At 33.2% G+C, this 22631-nt stretch overlaps 1 protein-coding gene across 1 annotated transcript in view; it reads left to right on the top strand.

Annotated features, from left to right (window-relative positions):
• The window catches only part of bma (SCY1-like protein bma), a 405735-nt gene that overhangs the window by 356862 nt on the left and 26242 nt on the right, over window positions 1-22631 (top strand). Inside the window, exons 6-9 of the mRNA XM_085960528.1 lie at window positions 7973-8118; window positions 15903-16033; window positions 17132-17246; window positions 22151-22296. Of these exons, the coding sequence (XP_085816654.1) occupies window positions 7973-8118; window positions 15903-16033; window positions 17132-17246; window positions 22151-22296 (538 nt within the window). The remainder of the gene's footprint in view (window positions 1-7972; window positions 8119-15902; window positions 16034-17131; window positions 17247-22150; window positions 22297-22631) is intronic.

The following is a 22631-nucleotide window of genomic DNA, read 5'->3' as shown; positions in this document are numbered from 1 at the left end:
ACACAGTTTTACCCAAATTCTAAACAACGTCAGAAATGAAGACATCAATTAGCAACATAGTTTAGTTCTGCGAAAATAATAAGTGGCAACGTAATATACTGGACCGATAAGAATATAAATCATCACAAGACGACGATGATAAAACATGAAGTTGTCAGTATAGACGTCCATACGAGGGATAGTCGAGATATCTAATAGGTACTTACGTAAAATTGGAAAATTGTTCAAAGGATTTGACCCTCAGACTTCCCGATGGTTACACAAATCACGTAGGTGCTCAGATATAGAAAACGGTTCTCAAACATAGTTACGCCTTCACAGTGCCGTCGCGTGAAGGTAGGCAAATAGAGATAGCCAAAGAACGTCACATCTTGAAGGTACTACAAATCGAGGAAGAAACACAAACCAAAGTATTATTTAATACGTACAGTTTTTAACATTATTTATTTTAATAAAGTCACTTAATTCATTTTCAATTTGATGTACATGGTAACGTATCGACTTATAATATCGTAGATCTCGGGTTCGATAAATGCACATGTTTTTTTACAATATGTGTTTAGAGTCAAAGTATGGCCCTAATAGGTTCATCTAATATCTAACATCCCATTTCTCCTGAAAAACAAAAAATAGGGTACTGTTCGGTTATGAGGAATACAGCGGAAAACACATTTTGAAAATACCCGATTTACTGGATTATTTGTTAGTTTGGGTTAGTTTAGGTTAGGTTAGGTTGGGTTAGGTTAGGTTAGGTTAGTTTAACCTAACAAATAATCCAGTATATCGGCTATTTTAAAAATGTGTTTCCCGCTGTATTCCTCATAACCAAACAGTTCCAAAAATAGTCTGATTATACAACCTCCAGTCTTGAGTCCCATATAATCATCCATCGACTAGTGATATTGTATTTATCTGTCTTTTCCCATATCATTTTGCCTTTTACATTCTAATTTTAACTACGTGTGATTTTAATAGATTTCAAAAATATCTTCAAACTTGTAGAAAGTTATGTATTTCCGATAATTGACCCAATTTGAAAAACAAATTAATTAAAGTATAATTGAGAAGATGAAGTAAGGGATTGCAGACACAGCACAGATTAATAATATAGAAATATGAATGCAAAACTAGTCATCACAGACCACGACTTTGAAGCCAGGTTTGGTTTATAACTGTTTATAATACGAAAATACCGTTAACACAATGCCCTTAAATGTTACCAATATTGAATGCGAGTTTCGTTTATGTGACACACTTTAACGAATATTATAATACAGGCGTAACTATTGAAAATAACATATTCTTTACACGTTTTCAGGTTCATTTCATATTTCTCTACACTTGAGAACTGTGCCTTCTTACAGCCAACCAAAAAGATAACCCGCTTCCGTTATTTTATAACGTTTTTATTAGATCGTATTCTTATTTGTCCGGTGGTTGTTTATCCAATACAAATCTTGCAATCGATTTTTAACTAAATTCCCGACTAGCTAGACATTTGAAACTTTTAGAATATTTTTTAATACTTTTAGCCATCTTTAGTAGAATTGAATTCATTTTCAGTTAATTCTGTTTTGTATAAAAAATTATTTTGGAATAAATCCGTAATCCAATCCCCTATTATTGGTTGCTAGGGGTCTGGGGTCCTAGCAACTAAATTATTAATATATACGTGCGTTACTTTGGAAATCAATATGAAATGTCAAAATGACATTTCAGTATTCTATATTTATTCAGTAATTCTATGAAGTACAAATTTTTTGATCGTTTAAGCTAGTCAAGTCAAGTTTATATGATTCAACAGAAAATTTAAAAGTTGTATATAAAAAGTTATTTGTATCTTGTAATTATTTGTATTCTATGATTACAATTATTAGCATTGAAATTTTCAAAATAAGTCGATTTCAGTTTTAAAACCAGTATGCTATACTCAACAGGCATCTTGTCACACCGTATTTGGGTAAATATTAATACACATATAGAAATATCACTATTGAAATATGGCGATGGAGTCGAATGCTGAATCTCGTAAATGGCCAAACGTACCAATGATTATATAATATAACCATCGAACTTCAGATTTGAAACCGTTTCTTCTCGGTTTGCCAATTTTTTTAGTCGTATTTATACAGTGACGTCCCGTGGGGGTAGGCAGATTGAGTGTCGTTTGGAGGGGCAGTTACTCAAAGGGCAATAAATCGAGGAAAATCATTTGGAATATATAGAAATAGCTACCTAAACTTAGTAATAACAAAAATATCTTTCCATTAAAAAAAATCAGCTCACTGGTTTTTTCGGGTTCGCAATATCTTGTTTACTTCCGTTGCCCTTCGGCGTCCTTAGTGACGAGAAACGACACGTGCAGATTTGCTAATAGTTAGTCTGATATTTTGTTAGTAATGTATCCATACAACACATTTCTTAGATATTGGACTCATGAAAGGATGATAAAAATCGTGTATAAAAAAAAATGAGGCGGCATTTTGGCGCTGCTTAGGGACGGCATTTTATCAGGGACGTCACTGTACTTATAGCCCGCATGACAAAGTGGAAAAAAAAACTCTTTATATTGGATCATGTTGATGTTTGGAGGTCGGAGCGACCGAGGAATATCGTCTTCCAGCTGGGCAGACCAAATCAAGGATGCCACAGGCTTTGTGGTGACAAAAACCTTGCGTGCCGTTGAATACCAAGAGAGATGGAACTAAGCCATGAAGAAGTCTATCTGTACCAAACCATCTGTCACAATGCTAAGCCATGAGGTTCTGATGAAGAAGAAGATAAAAAAAATGGAGCAGAACAATGTATAATTTGAAAAACGGGCCTCATTTACAGAATATTAATAACAGCGAGGTATTTACGTAGAATTTATAACGGTATAATTAACTTGAAAACTGATTTACTCACATATGCACTTGTATCCCTTTAATCCCCAGCTCCTAAATTTCAATTTAAACGTTTCGCAGTAATACCAGTTTGCCACTGCATCTTTAGATAAGTCCAAAGTGTGTTAGGTGTGTAGACATTTTCTAAACCAGTCTAGTAAAGGCATTATCCAAAAGCTGATAAAATCAGTAGGTACCTACTTAGGTATAAATACATTAGGGATTCGACCCGCCTACCTATCTGTATCTACTATACATATATAGGTACCCATCTTTATTATTCAACCGTAAATCACTGTACTTCTCAAAGTATGTGTCACGCTAATATGTATAGCTGACGCATTAATAATTAGAAAATTCGAAAAAAAAAAGGTAATTTTGGATCTTTATAAGCTGACCACCAGCTTATTGGATATTTCAAGAGTTGTCGATTTTCACAAATGTATTGCAGACAATAATCCACATAGTAGGTGTAGTTACGCAAATAATGGTGAATTTATTTATTTAAAAACTAATTTTTGTCAAATAGAGTTAAGACGAAGTGCAGTGCTGGATACTTGTGTTGGCCTCTGTGTCTCTGACAATTACCTTAGGAATCGAGGGCATCCGTTGTTTTTTCTTCCAAGGTGCAGAACTAAAATGCCATTAGTGATGCCAATTCAGAGAGCAATAACCATGTTGAATGAAATCGCTTCTGTTAACTGTTTGCCACTCTTCTTTTTCTTATTTTAAATAAAATATTTTAAATGGTAAATCATTAACTTTACAATATTGCTTAACTTCTGGCACGAAATGTAAAGTGAACCAATCTTTTAATATTAACGCAGTAAACCCAGGCTTTTTTATTTGATTACTGGAAGCAATTCTTTATCCTTCCCTTTCAATGCTCTGGAATTTTCTGGTTGATAAATTAACATTGGCATCAATTTTAAATCACCAGCCAAGTTTCCACCAAGAAGCAATGTCAATCGGTTTTTAGAAGGTTTATGCCCAGGGGCAACTGATTCTTCTTTAGATAAGAATGTACGACTAGGCATTTTTTTCCCAAAATAAACCTGTGTCATCTACATTAAATATTTGGCTAGAGGAATATTCTCCATCTTCAATAATTTTGTATAATGAGGAAATAAATTTTTTTGCAGCATCTTTATCTGCATCAGCTGATTTTCCAGTGAATTTAATATAAACCAGCCGTTACTTGCTTGAAAAATCGTGTTAGAATCTTCTTTTTCTAGCCTTCCAATCTTTGTACAAACTAAGAGCCTTCGCTTGAATAATTGAAATATTCAGAGGGACATCTTTTTGATGTTGGTCGTCGATCCATGATGACAAATATTTTTCCATTTCATCCATAACTATGCCGTGTCTTTTGGAAACAACCTTTATATTTCCACAATTTTGAACGTATTCCTTAATTTTATTTTTATTTTTCAAAATTGAACATATCGTAGTAGACCTGTTTGTTTCATACGAACGTTCGATTGAAGCAAAAGATTCACCGCAATCATAACGTCATGTAAGTCTATAAGTCCTTGATTTCTTTTTGTTCGTATCAACAATGCAGTTTTTCCGTTTCTCACTCATGTTTATAAATTTTTAGGGTGAAATATTTCAAATGAAGAAAATTAGCAAAACGCGCAACATGACACGCCCGCACGCGCTCCTGCGCATATCTATCCTAGCTAGTTCACAAGCAAAGTGACGGGTGCGAGCAGGATGCAAGTGACGCAAGAAATGCACTTGCTTGTGAGCGAGCGAGAAGGGGATATCTTAGCCCACGGCCAGCGCGACGTTTTAAAAAAACGATTTTTTTTGAAATGTGCGAAATACCGAATTGTGCGAAAGTCGAACGTTCGTAAGTCGAGGTCCGCCTGTACTTCCATCAACTTTTACTTTTAGTTTTGTTATTTTATTTTATTTTATTTCTTTTCTTATTTTATTTCTTATTTTATTACTTATTGTATTATTAACTCTCATTTCTCTGTATTTTTATTTTAAAAAAATGTTAACGTTTATTTTATGCCATGTCGTGAACGCTTTGAATTTATAATTTGCTATGTTCATTATAATATGTAAAATAAAGAAATTTGAATACTGGAAATTGACAATGGACATCTATGGGTAATATTCGTAAGATACCATTTAGGAATACTTACATTTTAATGATTATTTACGTTTTAATATGTTAAAAAAACTCAATGATAAACTTACAACTTTAAAAATCTGCTGTAAACTTTACATTCCTTGAGCCCATATTTTTGTAATTATTTTAATATTGAAATTTGACCTGATGATTTTTATCTAACATTGCAATGGAATATTTGAATAATAATTCTTGGGTTTAATAATCTTTTAAGGAGCAGAGAGACATAAAACCAAGAATTTAATACATTTTCTGATAACTTTCATTTTAAATAACCAATATTTACATTACAAAAGATTATTTTTTGTTTAAAAATAAAATTGAAAATTTTAAAATAGACTCAGACTTTATTAGTACACCACATTTTATAAATATTGTACTGTGATAAGTTCTTTAAAAGGTGAAAAACTATTTTCGTTTTGTTTTTAATGTTTTTCATAAAAATATAAATGTGTTTATTTATCTCTAAAGTCTTTATCAAATCAAGTATCGGTATAAGTAGTCACAATACCGAAATATTAGTAGTCGAAGTTTTATTTAATGTTTTAAGAGACAGTATTGTGTTACATGGTATGAACACAATACAAAGCCGACAACATCAGAGTAAATAAAAGCCCGATTAACCGCTGCAAATAAATCGTACTTCTCATTGCTGCCCATATTCAAATCCAGAAATGTCCACAGAAAAACTAAGACTCGACTCTATAAAGCCGTCATACGCACAGTCGTTGCATACGGGTGCGAGTCATGGACGCTAAATATGAAAGCAGCTGAAATGGTGGACTGCTTTGAGAGAAAGATCCTGAGGCGGAAATTCAGACCCATGAATGATGGTGGGGAGTGGAGAATTAGGTACAACACGGAACTATACCGCTTATACCAAGATTCAAAACTCTGCACCTTCATAAAACTCCAGAGGCTAAACTTGGCAGGCCATGTCCAGCACATGCCTGAGTCACGGATACGAAGAAGATCCTCGAAGGAAACCCAGGGGGGAAAATGCCAATGGGAAAGCCACACACACGATGGGGTGACAACATTACAAAAGATGCCAACCAGCTGCTAAAAATCATGAACTGGAAAAGACGTGCGGAGGACCATTCCGGCTAGAGGCGGCGGTGGAGGAGGCTCGACTTGAGCCGTGGCGCCATCGAAGAAGAAGAATAAGATGAACAAAATACCCAAACTCGATTTGATATAAATAAAAATGATTTCATATTAAACGACATAGTGTTTTTTTTCATAAAAAAACGAAATTAAATTTAAAAAAATCATTAGAACTATTAATTATTCAAAAACCTCATATATATAATAAATTTCAGTCATAACGTTGTTCCTTTTTGTGCCAATTACTGGTCACCATTGGAGCATAAGGTCCGTTTCAGACGGGACACCGGTGTCGCGCTCTTATTTAACGCTTTCGCTGCTGAAGAGATAATGAGATTTTAATTGCCCCCTTTAAAATGCACGTTAATTACATCGATCGGCTGCCTGGTCATTACGCACCGTGTGCGTCTTCCGCGTCCAAAGTATTAATATAGGAGGCCTTTGTATTATATTTATGAACGCCCCAGAGCTAATGAGTCAACAAGTGTTTGGTACACTTTTCCGTCGGCCGCTACCGCAAGCCGCCGATACACTTGTTTTTATTACTGCAGACAGTTTTATGTTCTAATTTATAACACGAAATTATGTGTTGAATCATTAGCTCTGGGGCATTAATAAACATAATACAAAGGCTCCTTTATTCGAATACAAAGGCCTTCTTTATTATATAGCGAGACACTGGTGTCCCGTCTGAAACGGGCCTAAGGCTTATGGTCATAATATTATTGTCACGCCGCCTCCTTACGCTTCTCACATATATTTACGTGGTAAAACTTCAATATTATAATGAAGGAAAACCAAGTAAGTATTAATACAATGCACTATATCTCCTATCTTGACTATCTAAGTACGAATCTTTGAGATTTGTTATTGTAGAGTGTAGACTAGAGACGGGAAAACTGGTCTTTTTTGAAGACTAAGTATACTTACTACACATATAAAAAATACTTAGTATAGAAACTTCTTCCAAAATACTTACAAGTATTTGGGATACTATATAGAGTGTTTGGCGTGCGTATGCGACAAAAGTTTCATACTCAACTGAAACTAAAACCAACTCCATAGTAGTATTTGAAATACGTATCGGCTCAGGGAACTCAGACTGTGTATCGGCTTTAATAGAATCGATAAAAATACGCTGAGCTCTACTTGTCGAAAAGTCCAATTTATCATAAAATTTTAAACACATTTTAAGTTTATGAGTTTTTTTCTGTTATGTTACAATATTTTTGTTAACAAAAATGAATAACAGTGATTTTTTTTAATTTTAAACATGTTTTGACCGGTCATATAACAATCCTAAGTCTGTGCGTCATCTCACCACTGTGCTGCGACAAAAAAAAATATGACGTTATTATTCATACATTCGAACGCAATAGACTAATAAATTAAAATATACCTATATTCAAGTGCAATCTCGTTCGCGCGCATTTAATGTCAATAGTGTTGAAAGTTTAACAACTAGCGAGTGCACAGAACAGCGACTCGTGATGATATCATCACAAGTTTTTTGGAATAAGTTTATTGGGCCACACATACTGAGTATGGGTAGTTTCATGCGAAACTTGAGTACACAAACTGGTGACAGTATTTCCAACTCACTTCTAGTGTAGATCGTTCCGTGGATGGGTTTATAGCACGAAACCGCTGTCAAAATAAAAATAAAACTAAAATTCGGGAAAAAAACTATGTTTAAACCTATGAGTTACAGTGAATACCGTAGAAGAAGAGACAGGTTGATACGTGTTTCAAACTAAACTTAATAGCAAATACCTTATTCATAATTAATCATTGTTAATAAAGTCTAAAGTTTGTGTGGTGATTTTGGTTTTATCAGCTCCGGAGATTCAGCACTCGGCTGTCTGCAGCGTGCTGTCGGACATGTTCTCCCTCGGGATGACCATTTGCGCCATTTTCAACAACGGCCGTCCCCTCATCCAGGCCAACTACTCCGCATCCAACTATGCCAAACAGATGGAACTGGTAAGCAATCAATATATAACTGTGCACTAGGATCTTTAACCCCTAAATCTCGTTCGATGTCTTGATCTCTAAGTCCCGGGATTGAAACCGATGACATCCCGTAATTTCAAAAATGAATTTTGATAATACAACATATTAGTATGATTATTAATTTGCTAATACATTTTTTTTTAATTATAGCATTGATAAAATTATAAATACGTAGATACTCAACTCGCATCCCATAACAACAAGTCTGTTAAGAAACCTCTTCTTGAGGTGACCCACATCCACACAGGATTGTAGAGCAAATTAAACAAAAGATACATGTTAAACCGATTATATTAAATAAATTAGTTTATAAATTAATGCAAATGGTACTAGAGTAGTGGTATTTTAGAATTTGGTTTACAGCGTTTTTATTAGCTCGTATTCTTGTTTGTCCGGTGGTTGTTTGTCCAGTCGATTGCAATCGATTTTTAACTAGACTAGCTAGACATTTTAAACTTTTAGAATATATCAGAACACGATGCCAATGCATTCTTTTAATACTTTTAGCCATCTTTAAGCAGAATTGAATTATTCATTTTCAGTTAATTCTGTTTTGTATGGAAAGTTATTTCAGAAAAATCCGTAAAAAGTAAAACATTATTATTGGTTGCTAAGGGGGTGGTCCTAGCAACTAAATTATTAATATTTATGTGCGTTACTATGGAAAACAAACTGATTTGTCAAAATAACATTTCAGTATTCTATATTTGTTTGTCTTTTATTTACTTCATATCATAGTACAAGTTTGAGCATATTGAGCATTATAATTCAACAGAAAATTTAAAAACGTTGTATATAAAAAGTTCTTTTTATCTTGTAATTATTTAACTATGAAATTCCATAAAAAAAAATAAGTGAAAAGTCAGTCCTAAGTATTTTTATTTGTAAACTTTCTTGAAAAATTGCGCGCCTAACATTGATAAAAGATGCCTGCGACGCAGTTTTGCTTGATGTGCGATTCAGGTTAGGTATTCAGAAAATTGTGGATGCACAATGCATAAACCGCAAAAAATCCTAAATCGATTGCAAAACTTGTGCAAATGGACTGTCCCAAATGATTGGCCACTTTTGGCAAAAATTTTGTCACAATATTACGTACCTACCTATCTTTTGAGTTCGGATTTATTTGAACTGCTACGTGGGCTCATAAACCCAGTTTAGTGTATTGCGAGGCACCGTGTGTCACCGAGATGAACATAAATAAATTTATATTATATTTTATCTTTTTTTATATCATCCGTATAGTGATGATCATAAACATATTTTTACATAATGAAAAAATACAGCGTTTTTATTGAACGAAGTTTAGAACATTTCAGAAATATATGTATGTACCTGAAAAAAATTATTCAATGAATAATTATTTAAAAAAAATCTACAGGTGTCATACTAGGTACTTATTGATAATATTCCTGACCATGTCCGATCTTAATAGCATCATATGGGCCTCCACAGAGTAGAGGTTTGTATTAACAGATTTTGTTTTTTACGAGAAATGGATGTCAGCCACTTGCTCAACCTATTAGGTCCATACCCTGACTCACACACAAATTGAAAAACAATATGTGTACTTGCCAGACCCAGGATTCGGACCTGAGACCCACGGCGTGATAGTCCAACGCTTAAGCCGCGCGGCCACCGTGGGTGTGGATCGATAATATTATATTTCCATAAACAGAAATAATATTATGTAAGTTTAGTCGTGTCCAGAAATTTGTATGTATGCAGTTGACCGCATCACATTTCACCGTGAGACATTTTATCGGAAATATATGGTCGTAAAATATTGAGATCAAATTCATGTCTAAATATAACACAAAATACGTAAAAAAAAAAGTAAATAGTAAGCAATTAAATTAGAAATATAATCATATCATTTATTTTTATCAAATTCTGGTAAACATTCGTAAGTATCAAGACTAACCTATCAAATATCCGCTATTAATGACAATTTTATTACCAGATATTTGAAACCAATCAATATCAAATTAACGTTCTCGTTATCTGCATGCTCCACGAACAACGCGTATTTTTTTGATCTCAATGCTATACGGACATTTATTTCCGGTAATACAGCTCACGGTGAACTGTGCTACAGCGTATTGTAATACGTACAATTTACATACAACCATGTTTAGTATGTTAGATGGTACAAAACTACATGTGATTTGGACTGTATGAGCTCCAAGTTAAGACGTCAGTGAAACGGGAAATAATTTTCTTAACTATAGGCGCGACGAAATTTTGGACTTGCTGGCATTCAGAGAGAACGTCAAGCTGGGAACACGTCAATTTGTTTCGTGATGGCGACGGGCGTATTAATTCTTAAATCGTGTAAAGATAACTAAAAACGTTACCCATTTACTTTAAAAAGAAAACATGTCAATGAATGTATTATTATTGTTACTAATTGAACATACGTTAAAGTGTCCACCACCACCCGTCATAAATGCACAGCCTTGGATATGCACGGACGCTTTATATGACGCTTTAAACGTGTCTGAAAGAAGTGATTTCAAGTGCTCATAGTCCCGAGATATAACCGCACGGGACTGATGCTGCAACCATGCACCGTAGTGTTTAAAGAAGAAAGTTAAGAAAGTTTTTTTTTTGTTTTTTCGACTGGCTCTGCTGTCCGCTGACTTTAAGCGTGTGTGTGTAATTTAACAAGATAATTAATTAAAATAATGAAGCAATACAATAATTTTAAACCAGCGGCGGTCCAATAAGCGGCCATTTTTCTGACTGTATAATTTGACATAATTAAAATAGTAATATTAAATAATAATAATAATTACGGAATGAAGCAATAAAATAATTTTAAACCAGCGGAGCTCCAATAAGCGGCCCTTATTCTGGGGTGTAATTTAACAAGATGATTAAAATAGTAATAGTAAATAATATTAATTATTACGGAATGAAGCAACAAGATAATTTTAAACCAGCGACACTCCATTTCAACTTCCTACCAATAAGAAAAACAAATAATTTGTATAGTTCAATTAAACAAAGAAACACTTTTATTTATTGTGTGGGCCTGATTCTAAATCACCACACCAGACCTAGTCGAAGAATCTAGGTTATCACAAGTTTTGTTTTTGTTTTGTTATTTTTATACCTAGATTTCTTTACGATTATATAATGTTTTTGATATGTTTGGTCGTAACGATTGACAGATTACTCTGAACAACGTTTGCTCTTAGCTAATCGGATTCCTTTTGACATTCTTAGATAATCTCTTGATAATGGCCTCTACAACGAGCCCGAAACGTCGAGTAAAGAAGAAAGAAGGACACACGGTGGAAACCATTGATATACTACTAGATGAGCAGTTCCCATACAAGTGTCATTTTAAAAATGTACCACAAAAGATATAACGAATATCATCTTATAATATTTCCTTGTAGGTATAATGCGTTAAGACCGTTAACATGGATTCCCGAATTTCACCTGTATTGCCCTGGCTGTAAAACTAAATTTGCGTTCTTGGAATAGTGAACCTAAGGGTGGCTGCAACGCAAAACAGACAGAGCAAGTCGTCATGCGCTGACTATTAGTTAGAGTAAGATGCAAGCTAGACCGGGCTTACTCAGTAAGTTTTAACAAAGGCCGACTCGCTAAAAATCGGGCGTCATTTTAAGAAGCATATGATTCATCCAGTAGTATATCAATGGTGGAAACCCAATAATCTACTGCGATTATGTTGTTTACTTTTCCTATGTACTACATTATATAGGAATCGATAAGAGAAACCTACTCGTTTAACTTTTTCGACTGACTGTAAACAAGAATGATTTTAAATTTTCAAAGATTATCTGTAACCCGTAGTGTAGTAAATATAGGTACAATCAGCAGTTAATAATTTCATACCTACCCAATCATTAATAATATCACAATCAGTAAATAATAGGTATTTATTTTTAAATAAGCGTGTAAATCTACCCGCAATATCAATTTCTATATAATATATAAGTCCTCGAAATAATAATATTCTCAAAAAGTTTGTATAGTGTGTAAATACCTAATTCAAGAATATACTCTGTTGTATATTAGCTACATATATCATTATAAGGGAGCCGTTAAAAGGTATAATTTCTACTAATATAATAGTTACGACAACGTGAAAGATATTTTGGAAGATTCTATACCACAATCAATGTATATTTTTCAATTTCCGGGATAATGCCTACCGATAAAGCCAGTGGCAATAAAAATTTCGACCCCCATGTTGGGTGCCACGGAGTTTGTGACGCAGCTTCCGGCCCAATGGAATTAGTCATTAAGTCGTTTGGGATAAAAAGATAAGATGTCACTTACAACTTTATTGCCGGATTTGATCCATGCTCACGGCAGCCTATAAAATAAAACAAACAGTCATCAAATTTGCTTTATGTTTAATTTTTCGTTTCGGACTCCGGATAAATTCATGTGTGCACAGAAGCAGAAGAAATAAATCGCTTCCGATGGTCAGTTTAATTTAATTATAATTTAATAACTATAAATTTACAACTGGCAGCCAAACCAAATGATAGTGTTTCACAGTAAAGATATCTTTGAAACATTATTGTTCATAATTCGGCGTTAATAGTTTCGGAATTGAGGCTACAAAATTGATCACCCAGTGAACTGAAAATAACCTCTGAAAGGGTTTGAATTTAGGTACATACTAACATCGCCTATTTATCATCCCTAGGACATAATATCAGTTATTGGTAGTTGCCAATCAGGACTTACCACGAACCTACGCTTCATAGCACAAATCATCGTTCAGTTACTTCACCAAATAAGCAAAGAAAATATTATTATAATGTTTTCAAATTCAGTGTTATCCACCATTAATAGCTAAAAGTCCGATTCAGAACCGGTGACTTGCAAATTGTACGTATTACATTTCACCGTGGCACAGTTTGCTGTGAGCTTTCTTATCGTCATCATACCACCGAAATGAAAAAAATACGCGTTCTTCGTGGAGCATTGCAAACAATAATGTTCCAATTTTATTAGATTCTAACTTAACCTAATCTAACCTAACTGGCGGCTTTTGTGGTGCAGTGCGTAAGGCGTTAGCCTTCCACCCGAGAGTTCTGGGTTCGATTCCGGGTGAGTACATAATATTTATGTGATTTTCTCAAAGCCTGGGTGATTGCGATTGTTCAAAATTACTAACAACCACTTTGTACGAAAAGCAAGGACGTGTTTATTAATAATTCTAAAAAAAACCTAACCTAGAATCTAACGTAACAAATAATCCAGGATATCAGCATTTTTTTAAATTCGGTTGCCGCTGGCTTCCTGTAACCTGATAAGAACCGTATTTTATTTACACATGAATTTTATTTCATTACTATACGACCCAAAGAGGTTGGACGGTCTTTAATATATGACCATATATTTCCGATACAATATTTCACGGTGAAGTGTGATACGGCGAACTGCATACGTACAAATTTCCGGACACGTGTAGAGCCACCTGGAATAACTTGGCAATAAACACCATCCAGAGTTGCTAATTTAGCTCGACTTAATTAGACTCTTGATAGTATTTAAAATGATTCCGTTCTGACCCACTGCCTTTTTCCGTTGATTTACTACCTGCTACCTATATGACGTTTTATTATATTAAAATTGATACTGTGCGCAACACAATCTCTTGCCGGTATTGGCCTCCTAAATATAGGCGCGTATCTTAGAGACTTACTCAAGTATAAATAGTTCTGCATCGCACTAAAATTCCGTTACATAGGTAACATAATGAAATTAATAGATAGTCTAACTAAATTAGCGATCTCTCGAGCCATTTACTGAATTGTTAACAATAATATTATTATATTATATCTCTATTGTAAATAATCTCATCAGTGGCGAAGGGTAACTTTTTGAAAGAGGTAGACTGTGGGAGTAACCATGCTTGTCAGATATATTTGCGGGAAATAAGAAGATAACCCAAAATTACTACTGATGAATAAGTACGCTAAAACGAAGAAATTTCAAAATCTTAATTGGTTTGTTATAATTAGTTATTTAAAATAAGCAATTAGTTTAAATTACTTATGTATTTTCCTAAACATTTATAAACGTAACATACGCTCAAAATATATTACCTATCATCTATGAAAATATCCGTTGTTGTATATATATTGTGTTCCATAACAATTTATAATTTAACCCGTAAAACTAGACATTTTAAAATACTTCTATATTTAAAACACAGACTTAGGTAGGTACAATATCAGATATCTAAATTGTCTAATTAGTGAACTAATAAATGAATAAAAATCACGAGATAATTTATTTTATATTTTGAACAACAATCAATACATATTTATGTGATTGAATCCCATAGAAATATTTTTTTAAATTATCTTCTCATTAATTATTTTGTATAAATGTGCTCTCGCGACGTAAGCGCTAACGAAACAGCTTGTTCATTTGTATGCGGGACGCCAGACATTTTGAAATAATGAGAAAAAAACTTCATATTGAAAAACCCGTCGATTCACGCGAAAATAATCTTATACAATATGTGAAGCGAAACGCGGTGTGTTCTATTTTTTTAAACTTTCGAGAGATACCATAGATGGTGATTATTGAAATATGGGAAAAGACCGTAAAATTGTGACAATTATACGATAGAAGTCTTTGGGAATATTGAATATATTATTATTTGTGATTATATAAATACGTCAACATGAAAATAAAAAATATCTTTCTTAAGAAGGTAGGCTTTAAATAATCGCCTAGTATGGAGTCTTCGCCACTGAGTTTCATTATGAATAAACCAGTTCCACGTGAAATTTAAAATCAGTTTTTTTATAGATATATTATAATATGATAACTCACTCCTTCGCGATTTGGCCGTTGTCACATGGAGAACAGAAGGAGGTATGTTACTACATAATGGTATATTAAAACTACAGGAAGCCGCTAGTACTAACCACACTTACGTATACTTACGTAGTCAGTTATATATGTCCTTATAAATGTGAGATTTTAAACCGAAAAATGTTATCAGCCTTTAAATCAGGGATAGTCAACCTGATCCCTACCTAGTGGGCGTTCCAGCTTTCATGGTGGGCGGTAGAAGTTTTAAAAACATGTTCATTATGTTTTCATAAAATATACTATAATAATACACTCTATAAAAGAATTTATGTCAACAGTAATGCATCAGGATCTCATTAATAATATTTGATTAATTAAATGTAATTTCACCAGACTAAGAAGTTATTTTATGCCCACGGTGGCCGCGCGGCTTCAGCGTTGGACTAAGACGCCGTGGGTCCCAGGTTCGAATTCTGTGTCTGGCAAGTACACATAATGTTTTTCAATTTGTGCGTGAGTCAGGGTATGGACCTAATAGGTTGAGCAAGTGGCTGAAATCCATTTCTCGTAAAAAACATAATCTGTTAATACAAACCTCTACTCTGTGGAGGCCCATATGATCCTATTAGGATCGGACATGGTCGGAAAGGAAAAAAAGGTTATTTTATATAGATGTATACTGCCAAATTTAGCGAAAGTCTAAGTATTATATATAAAGTATTTGGTATTTAATAAATTATTATTATATGCTTTAACTTGCTGTAACTTGATAATTTTTATAAACTAAAGTTACTTCCATACTTTATAAATCACCATTACTGTGGAACCGGTGGGTGGCCAAAAAAATTTAATACCTACAAAGATACAAATTAGGCGGAATGTATAAAAAGGTTGACTACCCCTGCTTTAAATTAACTACGTATGTGTTTCAGCTGGATGAGCAGGTGCATCTGATTCTGCCGCGCATCCCGACTGGTCTGCAAGAAGCTGTCACCAGACTGATGTCCAGGGACAGCAACCCTCGTCCAACCAGCCAACTTCTGTCACTGATCAAGTACTTCAAGTACGCACAGCTTATTATGTCAATATTACTTACTTATTTGCGCTACAGACCATTCAAGTCCATAGCCAACTGCACGACTGTCATTCAGTATCTCTATCTCGAGCTCTTTCTCTCCTAGTCACATTTAGTCTCTGTGCGTCCCTCTTGACGATATCCGTCCATCTCCTCTGGAGGCGGCCCAGTGCCCGGGTGCCTACAGGAGTTCTTTCATAAACTTTTTGAAGAGCTCTGGAACGATCGCATCTAAAAAAACAATGTGACCGGCCCATCTGAGTCTTTGCGCCATCAAGATATTGACTATATTGAGCTTAAAGTATTTGCAAAGCTCAGCATTTGTATGGATACTTTGGTTTTCCTCAACTGGTCTAAGCATTCCTTGGAGAATTTTGTTTTAGAATACTTTGATAGCATATTGTTTGTTTTTCCGTTAGACTCCATGTTTAACAATCATACAGAGCAATAATTGATACACGTTGTATACCTGGAATTTTTTGACAATTTCTAAGAACTGAATAGACTCTTCAATGCGAAGAACGCTGCATTTCTACTCATTCTTCGTTCATCTCGTTCTTTTGAGAGATGTTGGCTCCTGAATATTTAAAAACAGCGGCACTCTCGAGTGTCAAGCTACACATCAAAATGTTTCCTGTAGGGATTACAATACCGAATGAATATATCAATACCGGTAATTTGGTATTTCTTATTGAATACCGGTATTCGTCAAAAACTTATTATAGAAAAAAAGAAGTAGGTATCTATCAATAAATATAACTATTAAAATCCATTTCAAACACTATTTTTTTGCAATCTACCTACATTTATTATGTTGACCTTTATAAATATGTATAGATGATAATATTTTAGAACTGTTACTTTTTACAAAATACTGGTCCGGGTAAATTAAATAACCAAAGCTGCACGTCAATAGCAGGTTGCCATTTTATTAACAAGTAATACGTATGCACCCGTAATGTCCGAGCTGAAACTAAATATTTTAAAACCACTATTAATCATTACAAAAAGTTTGTATAACTTTCTATATTTACTATATTTAGTTCCATTGCATTGTGCATAACATTTTTTTTGTTTTGTTTGTAGTGACCCGGTTATTCCAGCACTACAGATGTTGGATGTTCTGCTGATGAAGGAGCCGAATCACAAGGCCAACTTCTACCGCACCACCATGATGGAGATGCTTCCATTCATTCCACGAGTAAGTATTGTGGCAATACTGCCCAAAAGAATATTTTATGTATGTTGAGCGTATGCGTAATGCATAATACGTCATTATTGCCTTTAAAAAAATTTTACATTAACAAAATATTCAATAAATGTAATGATCATAAAGTCTAATTGAGACCAATATACATCTGCCTGTAAATAAATAATATTTTTTGTACAGAAACATTTATTACATCGTAATAATTTGCGCGCTTTAATTAAAACAACATTTCACGAACACACGCATAGTTACTTTTGATGAAATGACATAAAAATCTAAAGCCACACCTGCATGTTTAACAGTATATGTATTTGCACTAAAAACGGTTTTTATACTATTTTTATTTTGTTTGTAGAGATATTATGTATGCCGGTCTGGATTAGGCTAAGTGACGACAATGCCTACTCGATTTCAATAATAAATGTCAAACTACTTAGTAGACTGTATATTATATTATGTCTCTCAGTCCTGTGCGTTGCGTTGCAACGTACTTCCGTAGAACTTTATCATTCTCATCGATCAAGCGGCCTCTAGGTCTACCTTGCAGACATTTTGTACCTCTTGGATACCGTTGGATGACTAAATTTGCCCAACGATTGTTTCTTCTTACTCTATTACATCGCAAACACTCGTCTGCTTCCTTATTAACTCATTCCTCTTTTTGTCCTTTCGCGTTATGCCCAGCATGCACCTCTCCATACCATGTTGTGCTACTCATATAACGATGTATGTCAGTAGTGAAGGGTGGAGGTAGGCTGTTAAGATCCGCCATAAATAGTGCACAATAAACTTTCTTAGCCATACGTATTTGATTTATTGAACTAAGATTATAATTTACGGATGTTATTGGTTAGTTTTTAAAAATTAAACAAACCCTGCCTTAACCAAACCGTAATAGTTTTGGTATATTTTGGGTGATATGACAAAATTGTGCACACTTCTTTATGCATCAATATTGTTTTCATTGGATTAAGAATACATATTACACATAATATTATTGTTGGTTCATTTTTTAAATTCATTAAGCCCTGCCTAACCAAACTATAATATATAAAATATATTATTTTATCTATAAAATATCCAAAGTTATGAATGATTTAATTGCATAATTTTAGATAAGTATTTTATAGATAGACGAGTATTTTTTGACTATTATCTATTATGGCTTGGATTGCGTATTGTTTAATTGAATTTCAAAAGCTAACACACACTATCTACACATTGTAGGCTTAGTAATGAAAACAAATACGTTTGACTGAAAAAGTTTATTATACACTGTTTATGTCGGATCTTAACAGCCTACCCCCACCCTTCGCCACTGATGTATGTACTCATATATACTCATATATCGCGGCACATATAACGATGAATTTTCTTATAATTATTGTGAGTTTAAAAAATATACGCTAATTCACTTTTCCGATTCAATGTCGGCGATCTCACATACGTTGATACTGGCAGTAAATGTGTACGATATAAAGAATTCAGAAGGTTGTAATAATATTATGTATTGACTCGGTAGAGAACACTACTGCTAAAAACATTATGTATCACTGTAGGTATTAATAGAATTAACATAAACTATATTTTTCGATATAGTTACTAATAACATATTTACCGTTCGGTTATCAGGAATACAGCGGAAAACACATTTTGAAAATAGTCGATAAACTGGATTATTTGTTAGGTTAACCTAACCAAACCTAACCTAAAATAACCTAACCTAACCTAACCCAACCTAACCTAACCTAAACTAATAAATAATCCAGTATATCGGGTATTTTCCAAATGTGTTTTCCGCTGTATTCCTGATAACCAAACAGTATCATATATTTTTATTTGAATAATTTATTGCAGCGTTCGCATATAATTTAATTTTCTTGCTTTTTATTTTATTGATTACTGCTCATCAAATTATTAAAAACAATGACATACCTGAATAAAAAGGCATTATCAATAAAATTGTTGCTGCTAATTTATTTACATGTTTAATTTAATTAAAATATTGCGCGTGACCGGTGGCAACAGCTCCTATTATAAAGTGTTTACTTACTTTATTGTATTGATTTATTATATAAGTTAAGGGTGTTCGTTGTCAGTGTGTGTTTGCCTTTGGTGAGTGTACGCGTCTGAAGATGCCGAAAGGCAAAACCCGGGTTGCAAAAAACAATTCGAATGGAATAGTACAAAACACAAATCCATTTGAATTTAACTCCTATTAATTATTAACAACTATGAAAATAAACCAATTGCGAATCTAAAAATTTGTAGTGTAATAATTAATATTAAGCGATTATTTATTTATTTAATATATATTTTTAAAGTACAGTAATATATAATATTATGAAAGAACTAATTATTATTACCTATTGAAAATTATATAAATTGTTTTAATATTATTAATGAAACGTCAATTCTGTGGTTTTGGGGTAAAAGTACTTACGCGAGTTTGATTACAGCTAATATAATCTGTTTTTAAATAAATCACAGTCTTCAAATTACTTTTACTTAGAAGTTAATTGGTGTGTATTTTTTTATTTTTTAACATTATTTGTGTATAATTAAGTTTTTGATGTTGTGTTATATCACCGTCATTTTTAGATTAATAAAGCCTGAGCATAACTTTTTGCAAAAGCAACGAGTGGTCCACTTTTCAGCTGTCAAAATCAGATCCCAGATTGCTTGACATAATATTGATTCGCCCTTTCTCCTTTCAAATTAAATTATAAAAAATTCTCAAATCAAATATATTAACTATCAGTGTTATTAATAAATAATATACATTCCTGTTATTCATCAGCACTGTCAAAGTGAGACTAGTCCTTCACACAAAAACCGGTGGTTATATCGATTTCCAAAAAAATATGTAGCATTGATCTATGCATTACATTTGTAGGTGTGTTAATGCTAGCGTATTATTTATCATGTAACTTATCTATTCAAATCAAACCATTCCCTGTGTGAACACGACAGACGCGTCAGTATGAGCAATAGAACAATGACAGGCAATGACAGTTCATACATATACAACAACCAACGGAAAGGGCGGAAAAGGTAGGACCAGTCGTTGTGGATATATCGGCTTTCTACTTGAGTCGGCAATGGTTATATTCAATATTAATTTTACGTAGGGTTACAAAAGATTTTCTCAATTTAAGCCATTTCTACAAATTAAAATGTCGACTTATTTGTTACTAATGTGACAAATTGGCATTAAAATCTTAATATCGTAAAAATGCGACTTTTACCCTGCAACCACATAATAAATATCAAAGGCCAATGATATGTCCAGAATTCAATATTGCGGTAATAGACGACGTTATTGTGTAGGTCAGGAGTAGTCAACATTTTTATACCTACCGCCCACTATTGTATCTCTGTTAGTAGTAAATTTTTCTAACCGCCTACCGGTTCCACAGTAATGGTGATTTATAAAGTAGGGAAGTAACTTTACTTTATAAAATGTATAAATCAGAGCTACAACAAGTTAAAGCATATGATAATAATTACTTACCAAATACTTTATGTCCGACTTTCACTAAGTTTGGCAGAGAAATCAATATAAAACAATTTACTGTAATTAAATTTACCTTTTTATTTATAGTTTGCATACATAGAAGCATGAAGTTGTCACGGGGAATGTTATGAAAACATAATGAGAATGTTTTTAAAACCCCTACCGCCCACTATGAAAGCTGGAACGCCCACTAGTGGGCGGTAGGGACCAGATTGACTACCCCTGGGTAGGTTTTAAAGTCTATATATTATTATTTACCAATAATAAACAACATTTTTATTAACTATTTTTTTTCAATATTTTTAATTATTAAAAGCATAGTTAGAATAAATTAACTTTTTATCGTAATAAATATAAACAAAATAAAATCGAATTTTAAATATTCAAGTCTTCGTCAAGTTTTATAAGTAATTACATAAATAAGATCATTACATAGTGTGTGAAATTGAAATAGGTATTTAAAAAATGCTGAGGAATGTAGAGCTTGATTTGGAAGAGCGCTGATGAGTAGGTATTAAAAGTGACCAATAGTTAAAATTTGTCGCAATAAGTATGTCACGCCGTAGCATATAGGTTAAATGCGACGGAATGGGGCGTAAACCCGTGGAGATGCAGGGTTCGATTCCCGGCCGGGGTGGCTTACTTTTTTCAAAAATGATTTTTTTTATTGGTTATCATATACTCTCTCAGAAAGTGTTTTTCTAAATTATAATATATGTTAAATAATTTATTTATTTTGGATTTCTAAAAAAATATATAACAATTCACTTAATATCATTTACTATGGTCCACAATATTTAAATATTTGGATGAAATACTGGTTTAAATATAGAATATAATAAATTAATTTTTCATATTTTCTAACTCACTAACATTATTTTAATAACAACGCCTATAACCTGTATACTGCCCACATAAAATGAATTGCCTCAATTCACATTGTTGTCGAAATGAAGTTAATGTAAGGAAAATGTTTGTATTATATGGTTTAACAATACTGCCCACAAAAAATAAAAATATATGTTGTTTTCCACGATTTTTCTAACCTTATTTAGTATATAAATAATTGTTCGAAATACCTTTCTCAGTGGACTAAATTGGTTCTGTATATTAATTAATTATAACGTATCAAATACTTGACCAGATTGTGTTTTATTTTACTTTTCAAATGTTTATTTTAGGACGGCAGAATAATAGTCCAAGTAAGGCACAAAAAATCATTGCAATATCATTTTTTCGCAGAAAATGTTTCAAAGTAGTATATGATTTTATTGGTATTTAGAGCTTTATTTCATTACAAAAAATGTCAGTACATATGGTAAATGAAATAAGGGCCTATTCACGCGGTCTGTAAGACCATCTCACATTCGTTTTTCAGAAAATATGGTGGCAACACGTGTGGCCGAACATGCAGCTCGAAATCAACATGGGAGAGGTATTGGCAGCCGTCCTGATGCCCGTCATGTACATGGTGAAGGAGGCATCCATGGAAGAGTATGAAATCCACATGGTCCCGACATTGAAGTATGTTTTAATTAACATATTAATTAGTTATGTAAATTTTATCGTTGCATACAAACAGTTACCTCTTACATTACATAGAGAATTATATAGACAATTAAAAAAATATATAGAGAAATAATAATAATGATAAAATATTAATACAAATTAAGTGACAGAAGGTGTAAAATTAAACGATATAAGTACCTACATATTATTATATTATAAAAAAATCAAATAATAATTATACAACTAGGTTTTCCAAGTATATAAAATACTTCCTTCAGTCCCTTGTATACCTGAAGAGTATCTAAAACAGCGACAGCATTACCTCTTTGGATGTCTATATCTATTTGCTA

The sequence above is a fragment of the Rhyacophila brunnea genome, unplaced genomic scaffold (genome assembly GCF_057557595.1).
Source record: "Rhyacophila brunnea isolate RB1 unplaced genomic scaffold, BYU_Rbru_1.0 scaffold_1, whole genome shotgun sequence".
Classification (NCBI taxonomy): Eukaryota; Metazoa; Arthropoda; class Insecta; order Trichoptera; family Rhyacophilidae; genus Rhyacophila; species Rhyacophila brunnea.
This window is presented reverse-complemented; position numbering and strand designations above follow the sequence as displayed.